A 16,139-nucleotide genomic window follows, 5' to 3' on the forward strand; every position below is an offset into this window, starting at 1 on the left:
ACCGTTTTTCAATATGAATGGTGGCATAAGACTAAGGTTTTGATATGAAGAGAATTTGAACGAACGTAGCTCAATAACATCTCAAAACTGTTCATCGAGTATCAACATACTTGTTTTATTTAAAATACAAAGTTATTTTAATTTTTTTTTAACATTGTTTTGCCAAAAGCTGAGGTATCTCTACACTATGAAATTTTTTAAACTGGATATAAAAAGCTGGACAACTTACACGAAGATTGTGTAATCAATAAGGCATTGCATGATTTTGAAAAATATTAGGTTATGCCAGTTAGAATTTGATAGAAATTCCAATGAAATTCTTCGATTGTGATTTTTTCACAATTTTCACAATTTTATGCAAAACAAATTATTTGGAGCACTTAGAGTGCTACAAAATAAATCAAAGCCTAGCTAATAGTGTAACTATTTTACTCATATTGCACTTATTAATCTCTTCATTTAATATGTGTTGCATCGCTTGTCCTGTATTGCACTAACCATACTTCTTTAATTTGTAACGTCGATACCCTATATAAGAATTTAGTTCAACTTATACGGCTAAAATGAATAGGCTTTGAAAATTGACAAACAAGAACAGTTTTTAACAAAATTGAGATAAAATATGATGGTGTCCGCGTTCGAGACGGACCAGATTGTGATGATTAACAAAATCACAAAAGACAAAAGTTCGATTCTGGAGCAACAAATTGCAACAACTTATTTAATCTATTAAGGTAACGCCATGGGTATAAAAAAACAAGAAGGTAGCTAGTCGCATTGGTGTGGTGGGCTAGGTTAATTAATTTATCTTATGTGACCGTACCATAAACATCAGTGCGTAAATACCCAAATCATAAAACACAACCAAGCCATCTTCCTATTTCTTAACTTTTTCTTTTTTGTTGTCTAATAATAATCATCATGTCAAACACCCATTTGATATATATTATGCTAGACATGGATGCCATATTGTTGGAATACAATCCAAGTCTTGAACTTTGATAAAACTATTATTAATATATAAAAGATTAGAATCAATCTACTAATTGCCAATTGATTTTTAGTTAGAACCCAAAATAAACCTAAAATTTAACATCCATCGGACGCTGCTAGAGATCACACCACCTTATTATGATATTTCACTATTATTTTAAAGAATCACCTGCTAGTCTCACTCCCAAACCCAATAAATATCACAAACGTGACTATTTAGTCTAATCTATAATCTAGTATATACTTTTTCCAATATAAAAAAACTCAAAAACACATGATGGAGTTAGGCCTTAAGCTAGTTTTTTTATGCTGACATATACACCACCACTATACAAAAAGATTAACACACACCTTCACGAAAAAAAGTTAACCACACGGCATTTATAAAACGATTAAATGACGTGGCCGAGACAAGTTACAGACGCGTTCACATCTCATTGGTTGACTTTACAAGTCAAACATCATAGGCGCCAAAGTCCAAACGTGAAAATTGTAAACGTTTCGTTTTCTTCTTTAAACGTTAGTTAGGCAGAAACTATAAAAGAGATACTGTCTCTCTTCGATTGTATAACATATATAACTGTGTATAGTCAAACACCATTTTTGTTTCTTTGTTGTCTCAATTAAACTACACCTACAAAACAAAACAAAACAAAACAATTAAAATGGGTTCTTGTTCTTTGTTGTTTATCTCGTTCTTGATCACTGTTATGACCGTTCTTGCTTCTAAAGAGAACGATCATGTGTTATTAAAAACAGATCGAGCCTCTTTGCTTTCTTTCAAATCGTTCATTGTTTCAGATCCTCACCACTCTCTAAGCAGTTGGGTTTCCGTTTCTGCTTCTTCTGTTGATGTTTGTAATTGGTCTGGTGTGAAGTGTAACAAAGAGAGCACTAGAGTAATCGAACTGGACATCAGCGGTCGAGATCTTGGCGGTGTCATCTCACCGTCGATCGCTAATCTAACCGCTTTAACGGTTCTTGATCTTTCAAGAAACTTCTTCGTTGGAAAAATCCCACAAGAGATAGGCTCATTGTATAAAACCTTGAAGCAGCTAAGCCTCTCTGAGAATCTCTTACAAGAAAAAATTCCACAAGAGCTTGGTTCGCTTAACCGTCTTGTGTATCTTGATCTTGGAAGCAACCGGTTAACTGGTTCAATCCCGGTTCAGCTCTTTTGCAATGGTTCTTCTTTATCTCTCCAATACGTAGACCTCTCTAACAATTCTTTAACCGGAGAAATACCTCTAAAGAAAGAATGTCATCTCAAAGAGCTTCGGTTTCTTCTCCTCTGGTCCAACAAGCTCGTCGGGACTGTACCGTCTTTTCTATCAAACTCTACAAATCTCAAATGGATGGATTTGGAGTCAAATCTGTTAACCGGAGAGTTACCTTCTCAAGTCATAAGCAAGATGCCACAACTTCAGTTTCTTTACCTTTCTTATAACCATTTCGTTAGCCACAACAACAACACCAACCTCGAACCTTTTTTCGCCTCTCTAGCCAGTTCACCTGACTTACAAGAGCTCGAGTTAGCCGGAAACAGTCTTGGAGGAGAGATTTCTTCTTCCGTAAGGCACCTCTCTGTTAATCTTGTGCAGATACATCTTGATCAAAACCGTATCCATGGCTCTATACCTCCAGAGATATCAAACCTTTTGAACCTAACCCTTCTAAACTTATCGAGTAACCTCTTGACTGGTCCTATACCACGAGAGCTTTGTAAGTTAAACAAGCTTGAAAGGGTTTATCTCTCTAATAATCTCTTAACCGGCGAAATTCCCATGGAGCTTGGGGATATACCTAGTCTTGGTCTTCTTGATGTTTCTAGAAACAAGCTCTCTGGTTCAATCCCGGATAGTTTCTCTAACCTTTCTCAGCTGAGAAGACTTTTAATGTACGGAAACCATCTCTCTGGTACGGTACCTCAAAGCCTCGGCAAATGTATCAATCTTGAGATTCTTGATCTCTCTCACAACAACCTCTCAGGGAAGATTCCAGTTGAAGTTGTCTCCAATCTCAGAAACCTGAAGTTGTATCTTAACCTATCTAGCAACCAGTTAAGCGGGGGAATACCTTTGGAGCTAAGCAAAATGGATATGGTTCTCTCCATTGATTTGTCTTCCAACAAACTCTCAGGGAAGATTCCACCTCAGCTCGGAAGCTGCATTGCATTAGAGCATCTGAACCTTTCAAGAAACGGTTTATTCGGTACGCTTCCAACATCAATAGGCCAATTGTCATATCTAAAAGATCTAGATGTGTCTTTAAACAGATTAACTGGAGCTATACCGCCTTGTTTTCAACAGTCTTCGACTCTCAAGAACTTGAATTTCTCCTTCAACTTGTTCTATGGGAACGTATCAGATAAAGGATCATTCTCTAAGCTGACTATTGAGTCTTTTCTTGGAGATTCTCTCTTGTGTGGTTCTATAAAAGGAATGCAAGCTTGCAAGAAGAAACATAGGTACCCTTCTGTTCTGTTACCGGTTCTGTTATCGTTGATTGCAACTCCTTTTCTGTGTGTTTTTGGATATCCCCTGGTTCAAAGATCAAGATTTGGAAAAAATCTAACAGTATACGACAAAGAAGAGTTGGAAGACGAGGAAAAACAGAACCGAACTGACCCTAAGTACCCAAGAATATCATATCAGCAGCTCATTGCAGCAACTGGAGGTTTCAATGCTTCTAGCTTGATTGGTTCAGGGAGATTTGGTCATGTTTACAAGGGAGTTCTCAGGAACAACACTAAGATCGCAGTTAAAGTACTCGATCCAAAGACCGCAATGGAGTTCTCTGGGAGTTTTAAAAGAGAGTGTCAGATCTTGAAGAGAACAAAGCACAGGAACTTGATCAGGATCATCACAACCTGTAGCAAACCTGGTTTCAAGGCTCTTGTTCTGCCACTGATGCAAAATGGAAGCTTGGAGAGACACTTATACCCGGGAGAATACTCGAGCAAGAACTTGGATTTGATTCAGTTGGTGAACATATGCAGCGATGTCGCGGAAGGAATAGCTTACTTGCATCACTATTCACCTGTCAAAGTTGTTCACTGTGATCTCAAACCAAGCAATATCCTTCTTGACGATGAAATGACCGCTCTGGTTACAGATTTCGGGATTTCAAGATTTGTTCAAAGCGTTGAAGAAACAGTTTCTACGGATGATTCAGTGTCATTTGGCTCACCAGATGGATTGTTATGCGGTTCAGTCGGTTACATTGCACCAGGTACACAATTCTCAAAACATTATTAAAATTTCACTTAGTAGTCTCATTAGTCTCTAAACTAAATGATTCGTTATTATTCATCAGAATATGGAATGGGGAAACGTGCATCGACACATGGAGATGTGTACAGTTTTGGGGTTCTCCTGCTAGAGATTGTGAGCGGAAGGCGACCAACAGATGTTCTTGTCAATGAAGGATCAAGCTTACATGAGTTTATGAAGTCACATTACCCGAATTCTCTAGAGGGAATCATCGAACAAGCGTTGCTCAGATGGAAACCGCAGGGGAAACCAGAGAGATGTAAAATGCTATGGAGAGAAGTCATAATGGAAATGATTGAGTTGGGATTGATTTGTACTCAATACAATCCTTCAACTAGGCCTGACATGCTAGATGTTGCACATGAGATGGGACGGCTTAAAGAGTATCTCTTTGCTTGTCCTTCTCTTTTTCATATTTCATCTCAAGAAACACAAGGAGAAGCTAGTTCATGATGATTTTCTGATGAATCAATATTTCAAAGAGTTTTGATAATTGTATTCATTCTTTTTACATTTTTTTCTTGGGTTCTTGAGTTAAATTGATTTTTTTTTTAAGAAAATAAAAGTTAGATTGTGTGGATGTCTTCATTTCAAAAATCATCCAACCAAATCATCTATTTCACATTCATTGGTTGATAATTTAAAATGAAAAGATTAGGTGTGTTTTCTGTAATCATGATCATATCTTATGTGCGTGCTATGAATCTAGCAATGAAGCTTCTCCTACTCTTCCATTGCATTATAATCTTATCAAAATCTTTTTGTGCCTAACTCTGGATTAAAATACAAAATTTGTAGCTGAGATTTATATTGTAAGTGGAAGCTGATGTCTGCTTAATTAATCTTTCCACTGTGTTGATCATTATTAGTCCGTTATTAGTTTAATATTTCTAAATTAAGTAAGAATTAAAGGGTGTCATCAACATCAACAAAGGTCAACATACCATCTTAGAAAGAAGTGATGAGCCAAGAAACAAAAGCAGAAACAATGTTTTTGATACATTACGTCTTCAGACATTTCCTTATGCCGAGTTCGATTTCGCTTCAAAAGAATACGTAAAATTTCTAACTTTTTGATTGGTTTGACAAAAGGATTTGAGCGTTATATTTTTATCTTTTAACTTGTCAAATGTCGATATTGTATTCTCTTCTTATCGTCACTAAAGTAGTTTCTGTAGAAACATCATAGTTTTGCTTAACAATAGTATTGGGCAAAAGAAGATGCTATAAGACAAGCTAGAAGTGATGATGAGGTAGGTGCAAAAGAGTAAAAAGATCAAACAATTAATAATCTTTTCAAGTGCATAGCAAATCCGGATGCGCACACAAGGAGGACGGTATAAGTCCGTAAAAGAGATGAGATTTGCTTCTTGAGTGTGACATCCAACAGAGAATATGAGTAATCACAAAGTTGTGGTGAACTGAAAATGCTGCCTCTATTTGATAGTGACACAAATGGTTTATAGACTTAGTTGTATCGTGCCAATGAAGAAAAGGTTTTGAGATGGTGAAAGGTTAACTTTTCGGATTAGGCCTTAGAATGTAAAGAGCTATGATGACGAATAACCATGAGAAAAGATTATGCTTAGAGACAGAACTAGAAAAAGTTTGGTCTGATAGCTACTGGTGACCTTATCTGGCTGGCTATCATCTAAATTTAGTTCTTATCGGAACCAATCAAAGAAAGGCTTTTAGCTATTTTGCTTAGGATTATGTATAGACAATCTAAGATTGGTGACTGTGAGGTTTAAGATTTTCTTTGGTGCTGAAATGACAAAGCACCCACAAAACTCTTCAGGTTGGTAAATTTCACTTTCATGGTTCTCTTATTTTGTCTTTTTTTTTTTGTCCACCAAACTATGAACAAGTATGATGAAAACAATGAAATATCTAGAAATAGAAGAAGATTTGTTTTCTCAAAGACTCAAACTTTACAGAAGATATGGATCTTACTTCAAGCTATAAAAAAACAAATGCAAGTACTATAGTAACTCACGCCTTAACTAATATCAATAACACACTCGCCCTAAAATCGGCATCTCAAGAAGAAAGGCGTGTCTTATAGCCAGAAGTAAAGCATAGCCTGTTTCAAAATAGACATGCCAAGACTTTGTTAGCACTTAAGTACTATATAAAATATATTGAAAGAAGTTGATTTTACCATACCTCTTGAACAGAAACAGTAGCTGAGTCATAACCAAACATTGCAGATTGCACAGAACTTAACTCTTCTTCTGATTTTCTCTGCAGATTCATATTTTCTTGCTTTACTACAATAGCTTGAGCTGGCTCTGTGCTGCATTTGTCCTGCTCAAGCAGCTCTACTCTCTCTTTCAACCTTTGCAACTCGGTCTGATACTCTGCATCGTTTGCAGAACAAATCCCCCGCGCATGATCTCTTTTGATGCTTCTGTCTCTTCTCTGTTTTGATGACTTCTTGGACATCTTTTTCACCAACAAATCAGGTTTACACAACAAACCCTTTTCTCCATTCTTAGTTTCAGCCTCCTGCTTCAAAGTCTTGCACTGATCTCTTAAAGAATCTCGAAAAACCGTAAGCTCTTTCAATTGCTCATCCAGCTTCTTGATCTCCTCCCGATACAAATCTTTATCCTTCTCCTTATCCCTTCTTGAATCCAAGCTCTGCTCTATAACTCCCTTCTCCACAGGAACTGTAATAATCGGTTCAGGAGACGGCGTTTGAGACCTATCACAAAATCTCACACAATCTTCAACAATTCCGTTACATGCCAAGCTCGTAAGCTTACACCTGTAGGCATGTAATTCACACTCAAGCTTCTTGATTTCAACATCTTTCTGGTAATTCAGATCCTCCAAAAGATCCATCGAAAACTCAGCTAGAGACATTCGCTCCTCAACCATTCTCTTGTACTGGCTAGCTTCCATAGCAAGGGTCGCCTTCTCGCCTTGAAGCCTACGTATCATGGACATGGCTTCGCTCACTGACGAAGCAGTAGCTTCTCTTTCAGCATCCAACTCTCCCTCTAGCCTCTCCACATCTTCCTTCATTTCATAAAAAGCTATTATAAGATCTGTGGACTCAAGTCCACGCGTATCTAAGCTGCAGCTTCTTCCTACCATATCTCTCTGCAGTTGCAATTTTGCAATATATATTATCTTTCAATTCAAGAAATTACTTAATGACCACTAGATTGTAGCAAAGACTATATAGTTCCTAGATTCTGAAGTTTCTTTTGTAAAATTCTAGAGAACAAGAATCTCAGTAATGATACCTCGTTAAGTTGCAGAAGAACACAAGTTTTGTCCACAAAATTTGGCTCACAAAGATGTCAAAAAACGCTTTTTGTGGAAATTTATCGTAAATAATAATGACACATTGGAAACTAAAATGTTATATTAGACAAATTTAGTACCTTATAAATGGAAAAAAACCAAAAAAAAAAAGGAAAATTTATTCATTCAGAGAAAACACGCTTGACCAACAAAAACCATTAATTATGCTTTGTCCATATCATCATCAAAAGCAAAAAGTTTCTTAATTTTCGAAAGAGCCATTCATAAATTGTGAGAGGAAAAAAAGGTTAATAGTCCTCTAAAATAATTAGGAGATACCAAGAAAAGAGCTGACAAAAATCAATTAAACTTTGAATGCTTAATGTGACTCATTGAACTATCTATTAGGAAAAGAGGATTAGTATCAAAATCAGTCAAAAACATATTTCTTTTTTGCTCAGTCAAATATTTCTTTGAAATACTACTGATGAAACTTTGAACAATGATAAAACGTGACTTTGTATTATTTTATGTGATTACCTTTATTCCTTTAAAATGATATATTTTTTTTAATCGTCTGAGGCCTTTAAAATGATTTTAAATTTCTTTTTCTTGTTGAAATCTAGTATTATTATTCTTGAATATTTTTAAGTCTACAACGGCTTATTACAAAGAAAGACCAGGTATTAGCTCCTGTGGGCTTTATGAAAAGTACTCTTTTAACACCCTCACATATCCTAAACATGCATGATAGACGCAAAATGAATATCTTGAATATTTTGTGGAAATTTTTATCCCCATTGCTTGACAATTAGTTGGATTTGTAATGTTTAGATAATTGTTAAAAGAAGAAATCCAACTAATTGTCAAGCGGATATTTTGAATTTTTGTGAAATTTATTAGAAATTTCTTTTGGATTAATAAGGAGTATAAATTTATAATGTCTCAAAAAAGAAAACCAAAACATTTACATGGTCTATTTTACAATTTCCTGGACTCTTGATCGTGTTTAGAGAAGATTGCAATTGATGAATAAATTTTACATTCATTGAAAAAAACAAAAGATTGCTATTGATTTTCATTTTAAGTTATGTATGACATACTGTACACATCTGATTGGAGTACTACCTATGGGGGTTCAGATAGATCGTTTTATTTGGCTGTCGATTTTGTTGGTCCATATGCCATAAGTCACGAGAACATCATAGATGCACAAGAAAGGAGACAAAAAAAACTATTGTTCACAAGATGTGATACAAAGTTGATGTACTACTCTGTTCAATGATGACACCAAGTCACCAAGGAAACCATATCATGAAAGGAGATCTTACATGTAGAATCCTTGATGCTGATATGTTGGATTTTCGTGTACGTCAGAAACCTCAGTTTTAGAGAGGATCACACAGAATCTTTTTCTACTAAAGAATGGCATGCATATAAGTTTTTTTTTTTTCTTTTTTTTTTTAATACAAGACAGAGCCTATACATTGCTTGCGATGCTTGTCAAATAGAGTGGACAATCCATATGTTAAACATGCAATGTTTACATCTTAATCAGAATGATATGAATACTTCTAATAAGATGCATAACTAAAGGTTTCATTCTTACTGTTCCCTAGTCGGTCTAGCTAAAATAGCTCAGAGCATACATGTATAAAAACCCTCGAAAACCAGAATGTCCTGAAACTAGAACATTGCTATTGAACTCATTTGTTTCCTTGGAAGAACCTTTTGTACCTTAACCTTCACCACTGCTAAATATTTTCAATCTCCCAAAAAAACAGAGGAATCAAAATGTTATAGCTGTCCTCTGTATTCCTCCTTTCTCATTGTTTCTTCTGTTCCAAGGAACTATTTCGATATTGAAAATGAGATTTAATAATGAATTAAGTCTCAAAATAGCCATAGACAGTTCAATGCAAACCAGCTATTAGATCGCATACATGGGAATGTAATGTAAGATCACAGAAGCTTACTAACAATATCGTTAGGCTAAACCCCACAAGAAGGGGAAGCCCGTACAAAATCAATGATGAAAAGAGCGGTCACACAATGAGCAAGAGCACCAAAAACTACAAACACATGGAATATCTGATGGCTATGTCCTGCCATATCAAACGCTCCAGGCTTCCATCTCTCAGGCACACGGCTAACATAAAACGCTGCTCCCAAAGCATACGACAATCCCGTGGCAATCTCGTAACCGAGGGCGACGAACACGTTAGGGTGATCCCAGTAAAGGCAAAGCACATGAGCAGCAGGTATCACGGCAGATGATCCCATTGCTAGGAAAAGATTTGCTCTGAAAGCTCTGAAACGCGGCGATGAGAGAGCTGGAGAGAGGAGAGTGATGATAGCGAGGAGACCGAGGATTGAGATCGAGGACAAGTAGAGTAAACGGAAGTGAGGGTGGCAGGAGAAAGCGTAGTAGATTGGTGCAAAGAAAGAAGCGACGATCATAAGTGAGATTCCTGCGTAGTCCAAACGCCAGAAAAAGAGGCTGAAACGTTTTGAGTGGCAAGCGAGAAGGTGTGAAACAGAGCTGCAGATTAAGCAACCCATTGATCCGGCTAAGTACACGAGCCATGGCCATTTTGGAATAGCTTCTCCTTGGGTGTTAAGACTTGAGATGTGTTGTGTGACGTTCGAATCCTGCGAGAGAGAGAATCATTTTAAGTTTAGTCATAATAAGAAAAGAATCATTCTTTATTCTTTCTTTTTTTTCCTCAAAACTTTATGTGATCTTTGGTGGGCTCAAAGCACAAGAGAGAAGAAAAGATCCAAGAAATATGTCGAAAACAACGACACATGGTGGGGGCAATTTATCATTACTTTGCATGATTAGAAAATGAAAAAGTTGTGGTTAATATATTATGAATTTACTTTTTATTGCAGCATTGGTATATTTTTGGTTAACATAGATAAAATGTTTTTTTTTTCTGTATGTATATTGTTTATTTTAATTTATGTAAATTAATATCAACATTTAATTAATAAATATGTAATTGGACAATTTCACATGATATAATTTACAAATAAAATATTATTTTAGCAAAATGTACTTCCAAATTAATAATATGAGATAATTAAATAATAATGACTTAATTCTAAGATTATATAAGCTTTGATTAAAGAGGTAACCTTGAATTTGAAAACTATATTTTATTATTCAGCATGCATGTGACATAAGATAAGATAAGGTGGCAATTAAAAAATGTCACTAGAAAGCCCCAATATACACATTAAAAATTGGAAAAAATATATCAAAAGAATACAAAAAATACTTACGTGAAGAAGCAGAGTCTGATTGCTTGAGAGGCAAATCCTCGCTCTATCGTCAAGGTCCCAATTATACACAAACCCCCAAAAAAGGCCAGTTTTATTTTTTGTTTTTTTAACTTTAAAATATACTTAGCCAAAATGACTATTTTAACCTCGGTGGTTCTTACCCGGAGATGCCGTTGAACACACCGGCGAGACTAAGCTCCGTCGTCTCCAAGCAACTCACCACCGCCATCCACAAAAATATCGCAAATCCAGTTAGGTGCCTAAACCATTATCAAAAGGATTACACAAACATTAAAATGTAAGTATCAGAAAAGAGTGATGGTTTTACGTACGTCCATATATTGAGAGTCTCGTTGTGCCAAGAGAAAGCACTGAGGAACGTATCTTTGAGAGACCATTGGCAACGATAATGGTTGTGTATAAACTCGTTGTCCTTCAAATACTCAGGCAAGTCTTCGAACTTCATCAACCTCCTCACGATTCTCGTCTCTTCCCCGGAATCTAAACCTGTACAATCGGTGACCTCCACCATCGTTGGAGATTTCCTCGCCGCTCTTCGTTTCTTCATCCTCTCGTTAATTCTAGCATCCCCGTCGCTATCTATTTGTATTTGTATGGAGACGAAAACAATCTTCGAATATAATGCGAGGGATAGTGATCGTCCACGTGTGAGATAATTTTGATGTGGATAGATATGAGTGGATGGAGAGATTTGCTTTGTGTGAGGTTGCGTACACTTGATTATTTTGTTTTTTTTGTTTTCTATGTGCCAGTGTTTTTTTTTTTCCTTGAATCATAGGGACAAGTGGGAGGATGAGAAAATGCATAAAGTATGGTGCGTAAAAACAGGCACTAGTACTTACATGGACAACACGATTCACTTTTTATCAGACACTTATTTAAAGTTATTTGGATTTTCATATGTTGTGATCAAAATTGTTTACTGTTTACTTAGGCCACTCCACCATACTGTATATGAAGTTTTGACAACTTGAAAATAAGTCAAGAAGCAAACAAGAAGAAATGTTTCAGTTACTCATATGATTAGAGTCATCGAATTTTTGTTTTGTCTTGAATACTTGGAAATACATAACACAACAAGCTCATTTACACAGGCATCAATGCTATAAAACTACGTTGCACTTTGATTTTTTTTGTAGGTTCGTTATCAAATACCACCAAAGACGTTTATTGGAAAACCATAAAACAGAAAATTGCAACACACAGAAGGGTTTTATGAGAACAAACCCTGACATATTAATAAAAACACGTACATATGCTTGACAAATGCTTACAAAGAGGACAAGAGAAAGTGTTCAACATGCGCTTTTGATGATTACTACGCGGGGCTTGTTTCCACGAAACTTTTCCATGAACCACTCATGTTTTTGTGATACGAAGATATGTCCAATCATCAAGCCGCAAAAAACACCAGGTACGTATGCTATTGCCGCTGCTATCCAGTTAATCACTTGTTCTTCAGGCTCCGAAAATTCCCGTGGTGTAAGATTTGGGACAGGAGGTTTTCCGCAGATTCCACTAAGATCGTAGAGTTTGGAGTTGCCCATGAATGAAGAACAATTTTGGCTTTGAAACTGTGTGCCTTGTGGTATTGGACCTTCGAGATTGTTGTGGGAGAAGTTCATGGTTGATAAAAAGGAGAGCGTACCAAGATCTCGAGGGATTTGACCTAACAATTGATTCAGGGATAGGTCTAATGCCTCAAGATTTTTCAGTTTTGCCAATGATTGAGGTATGTCACTTGTGAAAGCATTACTTGACAAGTTGAGTAGACGCAACCCGTTCAACAATCCAATAGATTCAGGGATTCTTCCACCAAATTTGTTTCCCGAAAAATCAATGGCTATGAAGTCTTCTCGGATCCTTGTAAATTCTGTGTCTACTCCTTTGTGCATAAACTCCATTGAATTACGGTAGATAGCAACATACACCATGAATTTTTCCATGTACATGTTATCATATTCTGATGTGGCCATGGCACGCCAGCTGGAAAAACAGAAAGATGGGATGGTTCCAGTGAAGTCATTTTGTGAGATGTCAATGACTTTTAGATTTTGAAATCCAATGGAGACTTGGTGATCATATAGCGGCCCATAGAATTGATTTGATCGGAGGATGAGGACGTTTAACGATGGTAGAGAGCCCAACCAAGATGGAAACTTATCCTTGAATTTGTTGCTTCCCACATTCAAATGTTTCATAGCTTTGCAATTTATCAAGGACTCTGAAAGCTTTCCTTCCAACTGATTCCAACTAATATCAAGTGTGTTTAAACTGGTAGCATTTACAAACATATCAGGAAGAGTTCCACTGAAATTGTTGTTTCCGAGATTAAGGACTTTAAGATTAGTGTTATTCCTTAAGCATGGAGGAATCACGCCACTGAAGTTATTGATGGACAGATCTAAGAAACCTACCGATCTAAGATCGCATATCCAATGGGGAAATGGTCCTTGAAATGAATTTGATATAAGACTCAACACATTCATTTGTGTTCCATCCAAAACATCAGATGATTTTCCAAAACTGCTAAAAGAATTGTAAGAAAGCTTCAACACTTGCAATCTCCATAAGCAATGTGGTACTTCGCCTTCTAACTTATTGTGGGAGAGATCAAGGTAATGGAGGTTGGCTAACTGTGATATTGATATGGGTATTTACCCAATGAAATTGTTGAAACTAAGATGTTGAGATGAACAAACTTAGATATAGTATCAGGGATTGGGCCATCGCATTGGTTACTAGAAAGGGACAAGGAATGAAGCCTAGAGGATGAAGATGTATTCCCAAACTCTATAGGTCCCTTGAATTGGTTTTTCCTCGAATAAACCACTTGTAACGAAGAAATCGTGAACAAAAATGTAGGAAAAGGCCCAGAAAATGAGTTTCCACTTAAGAGAACATACTCCAAGTTGTGGAGTCTACTCATCTCATGTGGGAGCTCAGATTCGAAGTTATTATTAGTGAGGTGAAGTGTGGAAAGTTTCGTTAAATTGGCAAATGAAATTGGAAGTTTTCCACTCAAGTGGTTATCAGTGAGGATCAAGGAGCTTAGTTGGGTCAAATTTCCAATTGAAGTTGGAACTTGACCAACAAATTCATTTTGCGAAAGGTCAAGATGAGTGAGATGAGAAAGTTTTCCTAATGAAGAAGGAATCTCCCCATTGATATTGCAAAAGGAAAGGGCTAGGTATTGAAGATATTGGAGTTTGAAAAGACCACTATTTGGTTTCAAAGAGTTGTTGAAAGGGATACTAAGGTCAAGCAAAATTACCTTGCCAGATTTAGCATCACACGTTACGTTCTCCCAAGAACAGCAATCACTACTCTTGTTCCAAGAACTCATATAGTTGACCGGAAACTCGTGTTTGAACTCCAAAAGAGCATCCCTCTGATCATGGCGGCAAAAGTGGAGCGTAGGAGAAACAAAAGTGAGCAAAACGAAAGAAAACAAGAAGAAGAAGTTCCAGGTAACAACAATACTATCAAAGGAATACGATTGTTTTGAAATCATCGTTACCTTTAACCTTTTTTTTTTTTTTTTTGAGTTTGTGTGGTAAAGTAGTAGGTTATACTTATGGCTTCCCCATCTCTCTCTTTATATAGAGTGAAAAACAGAAGATCAATTTTGGAGTATAGTTCTTGACTTTGGGAAAATATATATGTTCAAAGTCTCTATGTCTCTCTATGATCCGTGATTTGTGCCACAGAGAGTCAAAGACCACCACATACTCTCTTAACTTGACCGGCCTTGTCGAGTTCTTTATCTGAAAATGTGTTCCTAAAAAACTTTAGTTAGCTAATTTCATAAATTCCATACAAACTTTGTCTGAAATATTAAAAAAAAAAATCATGGAAACGATGCAAAGTAGACCTGGAAAAAAGCAGCAGGATACTTAATTGTTAGTCGTTTTTCTTAGAAAACTTAATTAGCACCATTAACCCTAACTCAAACGGACCCATCTTGTAATTATATATAGTATTCGTACGTGTTTCAGGGGTTTCCCGATCAAAATCTTTACCGGAACGTGTGCGAGAAAGAAAGCGTGTTTGGGAAATGTGAAACGGAACACACGAACTGGACACTTTCAGCCTCTATGGAATATGAGAAGCAAAAAATTCCATAGGAATATTTTACTAAGAAAGTCTTCGTACGGAAGATTCATTATAGCGTGAATTAAGGAGTTTCAATGAAAGAGATAACTGATAAAAATCAAAATCACTAAATAGCATATCAAATCCTAGATACCACAGACATTGAAAGATACGTTAACATATGTTTATTACAGAACCATAAATAGAAAACTTTAAAGACTAAAAAAGCAGGCCCTGACATTTTTGTTGGCTAACTGGTCGACGACAATTTTAAAACCTAAATTTAAAAGAAAAATAATTTTTTTTGACAAGTGTCAAAATCTAATATGTAAATTTCAAACGTGTTACAATCATGTTTATGACTCATTTCGAAAACCAAATTTTACATAATAAGACTAGTAATATGTTAATGTGAATTTATTTTAATTTTTGTTTGGTGAGAAGTGATTATTTATTTTGTGAGAATACAACCACAACCTATCACTCACTTCGGACTTTGAATGTTTGACTAGCAAACTAAATTTATAAAAGGTTTAAAATATTCTTAATATTTCTGGTTTATAAAAGAATTTTAAAATATTACAAATATTTTAAAATCTATATACTTTTGAAAGAGAAGAACAAACGATTTATCAAATGTCTGTAGTTTTACTATTTTTTACTTTCTCGTGTTTTCAAGTTATCTTAAATTTGACCAAATGTCTCTAAAATTTCTGTCAATCAATCCACGTTTAATTCAAAATTAACTTAAATAATTTTATAATTTTAAATATCATTTCTCTAAAATTATTTTTGATTTTTAAATATCATCATCCAATAAATTCTAGAAGAGCTAAGAATCGTCAAGTAGTGTATTCAACAAGTTGCTCTACTGACGACGTTTGACGACTTTCTTTGTATTTTTTATTTTTTATGAAATATTTTTCTCCAACCTCTTTGGGTGTCGTATGCTTTGTATTTGTAGGGAAATGTGTCGGTTCGTCGGATAAAGTGACGTAAATATCCTTCGCTGATTTCCAAATACATGAGATGAAAATGGTTTTGCTAAGGAAGAAGGAATCTCTCATAGAGTTTGCAAGACCAAAGGGCTAGGTTTTGAAGATATTAATTGGCATTTGAAAAGACCACTATATAGTTTCAAATAGTCGTTGAGAGAGAGGAATTGAAGGTCGAGTGAAATTACCTTGCCAAATTTAGTATCACACATGACACCTC

At 35.8% G+C, this 16,139-nt stretch overlaps 4 protein-coding genes and 1 long non-coding RNA gene across 5 annotated transcripts; 2 read left to right on the forward strand and 3 right to left on the reverse strand.

Moving 5' to 3' along the window:
* Positions 1 to 1,590: 1,590 nt before the first annotated feature.
* LOC104752041 (putative leucine-rich repeat receptor-like serine/threonine-protein kinase At2g24130) lies at positions 1,591 to 4,859 on the forward strand. The gene is made up of 2 exons (XM_010474112.2): positions 1,591 to 4,224; positions 4,309 to 4,859. Exons 1-2 carry the CDS (start codon positions 1,659 to 1,661, stop codon positions 4,716 to 4,718), a joined length of 2,976 nt encoding a protein of 991 aa, XP_010472414.1. The 5' UTR covers positions 1,591 to 1,658; the 3' UTR covers positions 4,719 to 4,859.
* Positions 4,860 to 6,133: 1,274 nt separating this feature from the next.
* On the reverse strand, positions 6,134 to 7,367 carry LOC104752042 (uncharacterized). Its single transcript, XM_019237955.2, has 2 exons — positions 6,432 to 7,367; positions 6,134 to 6,348 (listed from the first exon to the last, which is right to left on the reverse strand). Exons 1-2 carry the CDS (start codon positions 7,365 to 7,367, stop codon positions 6,325 to 6,327), a joined length of 960 nt encoding a protein of 319 aa, XP_019093500.1. The 3' UTR covers positions 6,134 to 6,324.
* Positions 6,260 to 7,539, forward strand: LOC147925972 (uncharacterized). The gene is made up of 3 exons (XR_015584445.1): positions 6,260 to 6,389; positions 6,516 to 6,819; positions 6,935 to 7,539. It is a non-coding gene; the product is annotated as an uncharacterized LOC147925972 (long non-coding RNA).
* Positions 7,540 to 9,380: 1,841 nt separating this feature from the next.
* On the reverse strand, positions 9,381 to 11,661 carry LOC104752043 (heptahelical transmembrane protein 3). Its single transcript, XM_010474115.3, has 4 exons — positions 11,141 to 11,661; positions 10,970 to 11,068; positions 10,809 to 10,851; positions 9,381 to 10,172 (listed from the first exon to the last, which is right to left on the reverse strand). Exons 1-4 carry the CDS (start codon positions 11,374 to 11,376, stop codon positions 9,513 to 9,515), a joined length of 1,038 nt encoding a protein of 345 aa, XP_010472417.2. The 5' UTR covers positions 11,377 to 11,661; the 3' UTR covers positions 9,381 to 9,512.
* A 433-nt stretch (positions 11,662 to 12,094) lies between these two features.
* LOC104753956 (receptor-like protein 38) lies at positions 12,095 to 14,343 on the reverse strand. Its single transcript, XM_087491405.1, has 2 exons — positions 13,528 to 14,343; positions 12,095 to 13,465 (listed from the first exon to the last, which is right to left on the reverse strand). Exons 1-2 carry the CDS (start codon positions 14,341 to 14,343, stop codon positions 12,125 to 12,127), a joined length of 2,157 nt encoding a protein of 718 aa, XP_087347531.1. The 3' UTR covers positions 12,095 to 12,124.
* Between the last annotated feature and the right edge of the window lie 1,796 nt (positions 14,344 to 16,139).

Source organism: Camelina sativa, chromosome 16 (assembly GCF_030686135.1).
Source record: "Camelina sativa cultivar CO46 ecotype springtype chromosome 16, ASM3068613v1".
Taxonomy (NCBI): Eukaryota; Viridiplantae; Streptophyta; class Magnoliopsida; order Brassicales; family Brassicaceae; genus Camelina; species Camelina sativa.